The 12019-nt window shown below is 35.7% G+C and overlaps 1 protein-coding gene across 4 annotated transcripts in view; it reads left to right on the forward strand.

Moving 5' to 3' along the window:
* The window catches only part of CDH18 (cadherin 18), a 653448-nt gene that overhangs the window by 349150 nt on the left and 292279 nt on the right, over positions 1-12019 (forward strand). For all 4 annotated transcript variants that reach the window (XM_045285189.1, XM_004698093.2, XM_013008043.3 and 1 more), the window contains exon 3: positions 2981-3275. In XM_045285189.1, the coding sequence (XP_045141124.1) occupies positions 2981-3275 (295 nt within the window). The remainder of the gene's footprint in view (positions 1-2980; positions 3276-12019) is intronic.

Consider the following 12019-nt stretch of genomic DNA (forward strand, 5'->3'; position numbering starts at 1 on the left):
TATGTTGTGTTCATGGATTGATGAATAATTGGAACTAATAAAATTGGAAGCCTTATCAATATTCTATATGTTCAAATTCTCAGGTAACTAATATTATTTTTTAGGTTCTAAAATGATGCATCAAAAGACATGAAGAAAAAAATAAACGATTTTCAAAAATGAATACGCTAACCCTAATTCCCCTTGCATTCCTCTTTTAGTAATTTATTAGTAAATTACTAATTCCCCTTGCATTCCTTTTAGTAATTTATTAGTAAATTACTAATTCTCCTTGCATTCCTTTTAGTAATTTATTAGTAAATTACTAATAGAGTATGAATTCCAGAAACTTATTTTGATAATATGTTTTACCACTTTTTATAAACTCTCCAAGTAAATACATATGGACCATAATATATGTTTGCTAAGTAATTCACATACTTTTTTTTTCAAAACCATTTTATTGGGAGTTAATATAGAAATCATATCATTTCATAGTTCAATCACATCAAGCAGTATTGTATAATTGCTACCACAATCTGTTTCAAAACCTCTTCTCCTTTCTGAACTCATTAACATCATATCTTGTTTATCCACCAGCACCACCACCACGGTACACTGTACCTGCCGCCCCCTCCAAAAACCCCCCAAATGTATTCTACTTGCTGTCCCTATAGGTTCATCAACCCTGGATTTCATCTACCACAAAACAGAAAAACATATAACAAAAATTTAAGAAGGTGATCTTGAATGACATACATCTAAAATATACCCCAAATGAACAAACAAAAAATACAGAAACTTTTGTTCTTTCTAATGTAGATCCCACAATTGTAGCTTGGTCTCCATTGTCATCCATCACCTTCTGCAAACCAGATTCTCACAATTTAAGCACTGATACTATTCCCTCCTTCGACTTCAAATTATATGATTTACAATCCTTCAGTCACTGATGTTGGTGTGCTTCTTCAATGTGGACTTAATAGACATCTCACTTAGATGGCTGTTTGTTTGAAAATAAGGCTAGAAGGCTCCAGATGCTATTTTATCTACTAGGCAGCATCTGACAGCTAGGCAGCATCTAATTTTTTCATCACATTTTGTTATAGCACCCATTTCTCCTATGTTCCCTTCCTCAGGGCTAGTATCCAGCAGGGCCACGATATAAGAACTAATTGTTCTTTAGTTGGAAGTAGGATTTCCTGTGAACCCCAAACCCATTCCTGGATCTATGTTTGTTTGTTTGTTTTTACTGTTAGGTCTTATGTATATTTTCAGTGAGAATTAAAATTATATCTGCTGCATTTGGGTTTAACTTATCTGTGTGTATTTTATAGTCCTTTTTATACTGTATTATAGTTTTCTTTGTTTTAGCTTTTTTTTTCTAAAGTCTTCGAAGACTTCAGAGACTTCAAAATAAAACTTGAAAGTTTTCACTTTACTATAGCAAGAAAACTAGATTGCACTGTGAACAAGGTTATGTTTTCTCAATATTTTCAAGTGTCATAAAAGGCCAAAAGGTTTGTAGTTGAGATTAGGTGAACAAAAAGATTTCATATGAAGGATAACTGCTCAGATCTCTTGGGAAAAACAATTCTTCAAATATGTATTTGTGATTTCAAAAAATACCATTGTATACAGACTTAAAAAATACCTAGCTAGAATAAATATGCTATGAAGTATTTAAATAAAATTTGTTGTCATAAAGTTATAATATTATGCAATTTAAAATCATGTGTTGATATTGAAAATCTCAAAAATATTTTAAAAATTATTATATTAGTGATATTTCTATTTGAAGATCTCTGAATTTCTCATTTTGTAAAATCAATTCAAATCATACTTTGGCAACAGAAATTTAGTAATTAAGAATGTATGTCTCAATTAATTGAATGTTAAAACCCATGTTACACATTGGGCTGATAACCTCAAGATTAGTAGTTCCAATTCACCAGTCACTCCAAGGGAGAAATATGAGACTTTCTGCTCCCATAAAGATTTATAACTTCAGAAACCCTAAGGGCAGTTCTATCCTGCCCTACAGGGTTGCTTTAAGTTAGAATCAACTAAGTGGTAGTTGTTTATTTATTTATTTATTTATTTTTGTTATTGATTATCTTTATTGCTTCTATTTAAAATATTCAAGGTCCTGGTATCAGTCAGAGTGGCTGAAGGGTTTAGCTTATAACCAAATAAATGGTTAGTGGTCTGAACCCACTAATCTCTCCATGGGAAAGTGATGTTGGCTACTGACTTGCATTAAGATTTTAGACTTGGGAACCCATAATGGTCTGTTCTATGCTGTCCTATAGTGTTACCACAAGTCATAATAGACTGATGACAGTATTTGAAATTTGAGTTAAACTTTTATAATTCTTAAAAAAAAGAAAGGAAGAAATCGTCTGCCACTATTCTCTTTTCTGAGTGCAAACACTTACCTCTTGAAAATATTCTATTTTTAAAATTTTAAACTTATCACCTGTAAAATGGTGTATAACTATTTTATACCTATTATAATACTAGATTGAATCTAAAATTTCTACCTTTCCCCCCCTAATTTTAAATGGAAAATAATGTAATAATATTTTTGTAAAATTAAGTTTATTTCCTAAGTTCAGAAGAAAATGGTAACCTACATGTGGTTTATGTTCCCAAAATGATTGCAATCAGTGAAATGTTAAAAAAAAAAAATCAGTGAAATGTTGTTTTAATAGAATGAAGGCCGGGCATATTGCTTTCCTTTCAATTGATATTGTATTATTGATTTGTTTCAAGACAATATTTAAGTCTCTTAAACAAATCACAACACGAAAGCATCCAAAGTAATACCAATGTAGAAATTCTAGAGGAAATGAATTATTGTAGTAAGATGCATGGTATCACGGAGAGAAAAAAGCTCATAACCAACTTGCTATTAAATTATAGAGATGGAATTTTCAGACAACTCAATGCGAGGCTGGGGCATAATTGCATACTAAATCATTCCATTTGTGTTTCACAGCTGCACTCCAATTCTGACAAAGGTGATGGATCAGTCAAGTACATCCTAACTGGAGAAGGTGCTGGGACTATATTTATCATTGATGATACCACAGGTGACATCCATTCAACCAAAAGCCTAGACAGGGAGCAGAAGACCCACTATGTTCTCCATGCCCAGGCAATTGACAGACGGACAAACAAGCCACTGGAGCCCGAGTCTGAGTTCATCATCAAAGTGCAAGACATCAACGACAACGCCCCCAAATTCACCGATGGGCCGTACATCGTTACCGTGCCTGAAATGTCAGATATGGGTAAGAAAAATCATTTTTACCTGAACAATCAGTACAGTGGTAAAAAAAACATCATTTGAAAACCAGTCCTTAATTATTATTTTTGAGAAAGCAAAAGATGTTTACTTTTATTTTTCTGTAGCTTAAAGCTGTTAATGAATATTTGGTATCGCTGTTCTCTTACTTAGTGAAACTTATATAAGACAATTGAAGTGTAGGCATCCATTTGGTCTAAAATTTAATAATTTTCAAAAGCCCTCTAACACTCGATTGTCAGAGTTCTGTGGCCATACTTAACTGCTGTGCCACTAGTGTTGTTTGTCTGGCATGCAGTCGAAGAAAACATGACTCCTGGTTGACATCAATGCCTCTAGTCACGCTGATGATTTGAGGTATTTCACCGCTTAGATTTCTGGGAACTCCCTGTGATTTTACATTTATCCTATAGGATGAATTTTTCAAGTATATTAAAAGAAAGCCCAGCTTGGGTATTGATTTATTGACTGTCTTGGTGGGACTCTAAATTGAAATTTAGAAGAAAAGACATATTTTCAAGTTAATATTTTGCATATTTTATTTTCCTGCTTATAACATAAACAGACAAACAAAACCAAACAAATCTAACAGTTGAATGAATGCCTTCCTCTGTTGTTCTCGTGCCGACCCCGTGTGTGTCAGGGTAGTACTGTACTGTGCTTTCACCATGTTTTTCAGTCGCTCTTTTTTTCTGAAGTAAATGTCTAGGCTGTTGTTCTTTTCCCCAAGGAATCTCTAGGTGGGTTTGCACCTTCAACGTTTTGGTTAGCCACTGAGCCCATTGGCCATTCACTTTCCTCAGGAACTTCTTACTGTGCGATCTCAGAACTAGTGAAAATTAAGGTTGTTATAGTCACTAGTGAAATCTCACTGAGTGTTTTCATATACACAGCCCTATGCCTAGGGAGGAGAGTGATTTCTTTCCTTCCCATTTCCAGCATATTGTACTACTCTTGAGCTAAGCAAATGGCCTGCATCTGTTGAGAGGGTAGGTTAGAAAGAGAATTTGAAAGCTCTTTATTGGACAGCTGCTCCATAGAAAAAAATGGATGCCAACCTGGCTTTATGTGGAACCAGAGCTAAGCTAGTTGAGCCAGGGAGAGGGCCATAAGCATTCTAGAGTCACGGGTTTCTAAGAGAGAGGGAAACAGTTGGCCCCAGCACCCTTAACTCCAGTCTGAGAGAAGATAGATGTGACAACTTACAACAGCCTTTCTCCTAATGTCTGGTCATGGAAATGGCAACCCAACACTGTCCTGGTTTACAAAGACAATGGCCTTCATGACTCTTGTTTCTTGTGAAACTACCACCATTTATCCACTTCTGGGAACTGAGAAACTCACTACCATCAAGTCAAACGCAGCTCATAAGGACCCTATAGAAGTACCTCCATGGAGTTCCAAGAACGGACATCTTTACTGGAGTAGAAGGATTCTTCTTTCTTTTTATTTTTTTAATAATTTTGTTAGGGGTTCATACAACTCTTATCATAATCCATACATACATCAATTGTGTAAAGCACATTTGTACATTCATTGCTCTCATCATTCTCAAAACATCTGCTCTCCACCCAAGCCCATGGCATCAGCTCCTCATTTCCCCTCCCTCCCTGCTGCCCCCTCCCTCATGAACCTTTAATAATTTACAAATTATTATTCTTTCTCTAGTGGAGTGATTGATGGTTTTGAACTTCTGACAGCATCACAATGTGTAGACCACTGCTTCACCAGGTCTCCCACTGAAGCTGATTAGATCCCCAGAGTCATAAAAGAAAGCACTTGGTAGCCACAGGTGGCACAGTACCAGGTAGAGGAAATCAGAAAAACCAGCCATTAGTGAGAAAGGCAGCCTACTGAAAAGTCCAAAATAGGAGGCCTCAGGGAATTTTAAGAATCTCACTGAGATTTTCTGTAATCTCAAACTGTTTTTAACAAATAAGTAAATAATAAAAACTCAATACATCCATTGAAAGCCTGGATGTTCACTGATTAGATCCAAATTGTGAATCTGGAGAAAAATTGACACAAATATTAGAATGGAAAAGCTACCTAAAATATAGAAATAAAAACATTTAAAAAAAATCAAAAGTGCAGGGGAGTGGGAGATAAATGAGAGACTGAGAGAATATAATGAGCATATCTAAGTAATTAATAACATGAAAAAACTGATGGAGAAAACACAAATTAATAGTTGTTGTTTTTTGTTTTTTAAGACAAAGAAAACATAGAAATGTCAGTTTTTATACATTTACTAAGTGTCAAGTTTAGTGGGATAAGAAATAATCTTTGGGTAACCCTGGAAAATACTAAAACCTAAGGATACATAAAATATGTTATAAAGTTACTAAAATATGTATACACACACACACACACACACACACACACACACACACACATATATATATATATATATCCTGAAATATAAGAACCTGTTTGAAAACTATTCCTACAGTATAAGGAAAAAGAATAGAACTATGACTCCAAGCCCTTTGCCAAGCTGCAGAATCATCTGTCAGAATTAGATATATTTGGTGAAAGATCAAAATAATATATTATTTTCTCACCTTATCTAGAAAAAAGTTTGTAAAAGGTTGAAATAAATAGTAAGTAAATCAGAACAGAGGTCTACAGGTCAGGGGAAAAACAAAACAAAGTAGAGAAAAACATAGAGTGCAAACAAGTGATCAGTCATACCCAGAGTTTCCCAGGTATGTGTGTGAGCGGGGGGCGGGTGGTGTGCTTCTGTGGATATGACACGCACAGGTAAATCTCATTGGGCATTGTGGCATTTACAGAGGGTGCTATACAGATAAAGGATGAATGACAAAATATAAGCTAGCTGATAATTGAGAACTTGAGTCAGTGTATATCTGAAGTAGCAGCTGACGAAGGCAGAATAGAGAAAGTTTTTAAATCGATACACTTGGGGATTTAAATGAGATATTGTGGAGCACTTTTATGGGATGCTCTAAGCTGAATATTGGAAATTATATTCTGTGTGTTTTCATGAACTCATTGTTATGACTGCATGTGGCCATGCCTACTCATTTGCATACTCTCTGTGTACTTCAGGGCTTACGGTGAGGACTGTTGAGCCCACACAGCCTAGACCATGTTCTATGTGTTGGCCAATCTCTGTCATCTGACAGTGTAGACGACGAGGCTGGAAGCAGGGACAACACTGTAGAAGATCATGTCATAAGTCTTGTAGAGAAGGTAGAAGGATTCTTGGTGGTACAAAAAAAATGTTATCCTAAATCCTTTGCTCAGCTAAAATGTTATTTATCCTCCAGGATGATAGATGCTCTGGGACAAAAAGATATGGCAGCATGCTTCTTTAAAGATCACAGCCCTGAAATCCTATGGGTCTATGAGTCAGAATCAACTCCATGGCAAACTAGAGAAGGTATCTTCTGATGTGCCTCAGTGAGCTTGTACACATAACCACATTAACATGATGTTGTAGCAAAACAGAATTGAACTTCCTCTTCTAAGGTAGATACTGTTAGTGTCTAACCCATATCCCATTTCCTGTCTGTGTAACTAATTGAACTCGGATTTGCTCATATGATGCTGTAAAAACATTCTCTACACACTTCCAGAGTTTGACCATGCAACCAAGCTAGCCGATGGAAGGTATGTGGAGACCAGTGCTGTGGAGCATCCAGAAAAGATAGTCTTCTCTTCATGAAAAGACGTAGAAGAGTTACAGATTTCACCCATTTCACCTGCTTTTCTTGCTGCCCATTATACATGTTCAATCTGTGGAAATATAGATGTATCTTGCAATTAGAAGGATGAAAGCTGCTTGCTAAGTGAGACAGAGCAGAAAAAGAATAAAGCCTCAGAAGAGGAGTGCTATCATTGAGCCTATATGCCTGGCTTGGCTGGATCATCCCCAACCCTTTCTTTACTTAAGAAAATAATCCCCTTACTCCTTTAAATCGCTGTCTGTGGGTTTCAGACAGGCACATGTAGCTACAGTGATTCCTAATTGGTACGTTTATAAATTCTAAGTTTTGAAGTATGCCAATAATCAAGTAAATGAACCAACTAGTGACCCCAAAGGGTTAAAGACCAGAGTTTCAGCATAAGATAAGCAACAACAATGCTCCTTGAAATGCTTTGACTTGGGGCTGCTACATGAAATTATGGTGCCTTTCCCTAAAGCTATGTACATTTGGTGCTTGAATATTGAAATAGCAGCAATTTTCCTGTCTGTTAGAGATTTACTTATAGATTATTTGAAATTTGCCAGTCTTGCCTGTAACCAATGCATAACCATTTGGGCTGACGCAATCAGGCAAATGATCTGATCCGTGTTTTCCTGACATTTAAATGAAGATTTTGAGTCCTGGAGAGAATGTTTAATTGATCTGACAACTTAAAAAACTTATTATTTCATGCATGGGAATACAGTCACTATGACAGTGATCATAGAGTAGCAGTATTTACTACTAATTGAGAACTTACTATCTGCCAGATGTCACATACAATATGAATCAATTTCATGCTTATAACATTATGAGGCAAGTGTAATGATCATTTTCATTTTCTGAAACTGAGACATAAAAATAAAGTATTTGCTTAATATCACATGGTCAATGTAAAGTACAATGGAGACAAAATAGCTAAACTGTGACATTCTATGAAGCATTCAAAGAAGAGTTGAGTCAAATCCTGAACAAAGTACTCTAAAATATAGAAAAGGATGTCAAATTCCCAAACATATTTTATGAAGTGAGAGTAACCAAGATACTAGAACCAGGCAGAGATTTCACCACAATAAGAATATTAGTTTGCAATTTTATATTCTGGTTTATGGTAGTTACATAATCTCGTGTTAACTTGAGTATATTAAGGGTGAAAGGGTGAAGTCTAGCCTGTTATTCAGGTCACAGTCTGATGAAGCTTTGTGGGCAAGGCATTTTTAGAGGATTCTGGGAACTTCCTCTCTCTACCTCACTCTCCTGTTGACAAGCTACACAGAGCCACACTAATGGCAGCCAAATCCCTGGAGATGTGTCCACCACCATTGGATCCACAAGAATTTGCACATAGTATTGGCCGGTGATCTTCCTGCATTCAGCATCATTGTGAGTGGCAAGGTGAATGTGAAGAGGAATCTATGGGCATATGGGTTAATATTGGACTTATGGACTTGATATGGAATGAGCTGGGATGTTTTCTCAGTATACAATTGTTCAGTGATATAAAGCCCTGTCTTACATATATATGAATATCTATGGATTTCTTTCTCTAGTCAACTGGCACTAGCACATGGTTTGATATCCTAGTCAATAGAATTCAATAATAAATTTAGAAAATACATCACAATGAAGTGTGAATCATACCAGCTATACAAGGATGGTATAACATTTTTAAAAAATCAGTGTAAATAAATAACACAAAGAAAAACAACAAAATGATCATAACAAGTGATGCAGAAAAAGCATTTGACAAAATGCAGCATCCATTCTTGATAAAAGCAATATAGTTATAGAAGGAAAATTCCTCAACATAATAAAGGTCATATATGTGAAGCCAAAAGTCAACTTCCTACTTGATGGAAAGAAACTGAAAGTATTCTCCTTGGGAAGAAGAACCATACAAAGATGCCTTTTATCGTAACTGTTGTGCAATATTGTGCTGCAAGTCTAACCGGAGCTACCAGACAATGAAAAGACATAAAATGCATCCTAATTGGCAAAGAAATGTAGATACATGTAGGAATGCATGTGCAGATACTCTGACTCTATACATAATAAACTCTAAAAATAAGAAAATTGATGTAAATAATTTCAAAATTTGTTAACATGTCAGTGTGCAAGATTAATAAAAAAACACAACTGGAGTCCTATATATTAACAAAGAGAACTCTGAAGACAAATTAAGAAAACAATATCATTTACAATAGACATCTCAAAGATGAAACATCTAGACATAGATCTTACCAGAAAAGCAAAACACTTATACAAAGAAAAACTACAAAATACTACTACAAGCAAACAAAAATAATTCCATAAATGTAACAATATTCCATGTTCATGGATAGCAAGACTTAACATTTGTGATAATCTCAGTATTGTACAAAAAATATATATATATGATTTTAATCCAGATTCCAGCGCAATTCTTTAAAGATACGGACAAACTAAACACTAACTCTTTTAAAGAAAGGAAAGGGATCCTGGATAAGCAAAGCAATGCTGGAGAAAAATATATTGAGGACCGTTCACTTCCTGACTTCAAAACATAGCCACTTATCAAAAAAGTATGGTGTTGTTACTATACAGATATAGATCAATTGGACAGAATGAAAGACCAGGAATTATTCCACCCACATGAAGATTTTGGACAGAAGCTGAAATATATTCAGTGGGGAAGAGATTTTCCCTTCAATAAATGGACTGGCAAAAGTGAGACACTTATGTGCATCGAAATACTTTCTCAAAAGAGTGCAAAAAGAATGTACAGACTGAGAAACATTTTGGCAATGATATATCTGACACACAATGAAGCTCTGAAATCTGTGGAAAACTTCAACACTTTAAAAAGAAGTATATGAATAAACTGACTTAATAATAGAGGACATGAACAGACAGTTTCCCAAAGAAGACAACCAGGTGTCAAGTAAACATGAAAACATGCTCAAAATGACTTGCCATTCCAGAGAGGCTAGTGAAAACAAAGATGCCACCTCATACCACAGTGACATTGTTGTTGGAGTCGGTCCTGACTTGCAGCAAACCTAGGGGCAACAAAACGAAACACTGTCCGGTCCGCGCCATCCTCACAGTTACTCATATGTTTGGGTCGCCAGGGACTGTTCTCTCATAACAACATGTCCAAACCACATGAGCCAAGCCTCACCATTCTTACTTCTAAGGAACATTCCGGTTTTACTTTTTCCAAGACAGATTTGTTTATTCTTTCGACAGTCCATGGTACTTTCAATATTCTTCCCCAGCATCATCAATTTCTCTTTAGTTCACCTTATTCATTGTTGAACTTTCAAATGCATATGAGGCAATGGACAATATCATGGCTTGAGTCAGGTGCACCTTAGTCCTCAAAGAAACACTCTTGCTTTTCAACACTTTAAAGAGGACTTGTGCAGCACATTTATCCAATGCAGTGCGTCATTTGACCTCTTGACTGCTGCTTCTGTGATCGTTGATTATGGATTCAAGCAAGACAAAATCTTGAAAATTTCTACCTTTATTAATCATGGTGTTACTAATTGGTCCAGTGTGAGGTCTTTAATATTTGATATTGGTAGTGAAGGTTAAACAAACAAACAAAAACTATAAGAAATGCTGGAGAGCATACAACATACACTCATACACTGCTGGTGGGATTACACAACTGCATATATAACTTTTGAAATTTCTATGGTGCTTCCTTAAACAACTGGAATAGAAATACCATATTACCCTGCTACTTGTTATCTGTCCTAAAGAAATAAGAAACAAAATACAAGCTGGCATATACACACCTATGTTCATTGTAACACTTCACAATAACAAGAAGAATGAAACAGCTAAAACATCCTTTAGAGGAAGAATAGATAAATAACATTTGGGATACTATGCACAGCTAAAATATAATGATTAATCTGTGAAGCTCCTCACGACATGGGTGGATTTGGAGACAGTATCCTGAGTGAAGTTAGCGGAACACAAAATTACAAATATTACACAAGACCATGGTTATCAAAAATTTAAGATACAATTTACAGTACTAAAATAAAGAGAAATGTATGGCTACTAGGGGTAGGAACAAAAGGAGAAATGATAGGGTAAAAGGCAGACGGGTGTTAAATTAGTGATGGGGAAAATAATATCTGACAAAGGGGAGATGGGAAAGGTAAGAAAGACAGGGAATGTGATTGGGACTGTTGACAAGTTTTTAAAGTGATAGAATATTAAAAATGATCTGATATTTCACCTCATTCACAAAACTTTTTTTCTTCTTAATTTTATTTTTAAAGTAAACTGGGCAAGATTGCTATGGTAGGAATCCTTTTGACCCATATTAAGGTTGCTTCAGGTGTTTGTTTGTTTTTTAAGTGAGGGAAATCAATACACTAATGGTTTGATGACTCCGCTCTGACCATAGACCCCAGATGTGAATAGCGTTCCTGTCATGCAGAGTGCATTGAAAGAGGATTGTTGAAGTTGCATTTAGGTTAAAATGTATCACCTGATCTCCCATTTGACCCATTTAAAATGTATTCTAGTTTTTAAAAATACTTTCTGATTACTTTTTGATTGAGATTTTTCCATTTTATTTTATATTGTTGTTCTTTATATGTTTTTCTGTATCTGAAATATAGGACAGTGTGTTAGACAGGGTTCTCTATGGAAACAAAACCAGAACACTAATAATTTTATATATGCTTATACATATAGATAAATAAAATAAGAAATAAGCAGTTAATTAAATAATAAAGCAGTACAAATGGCTCAGTGCAACTCAGCCCCGTGAGACAGTTGTGAGACACTGGCAATCCTTCAAGTCTTGAGGGCCACTGGGTAGTCCCCTGTAGAGCAATTCAGGCTATCCGGGCACAGGCAGCAAACAGCAAGCAGGTCACCAACAGTCAGCCAGTTGACAGGGTCCAACAGTCCCCAGCTCAAGAGATATAAATTCCAATCGTGTGGCGAAGCAGGTCTTGAAGGAACCTCGAATTACAGCAACACAGTCCACGGGTTAGGTGTCCCACAG

Source organism: Echinops telfairi, unplaced genomic scaffold (assembly GCF_000313985.2).
Source record: "Echinops telfairi isolate 266 unplaced genomic scaffold, ASM31398v2 ScPeMD7_7469;HRSCAF=8507_1, whole genome shotgun sequence".
Classification (NCBI taxonomy): Eukaryota; Metazoa; Chordata; class Mammalia; order Afrosoricida; family Tenrecidae; genus Echinops; species Echinops telfairi.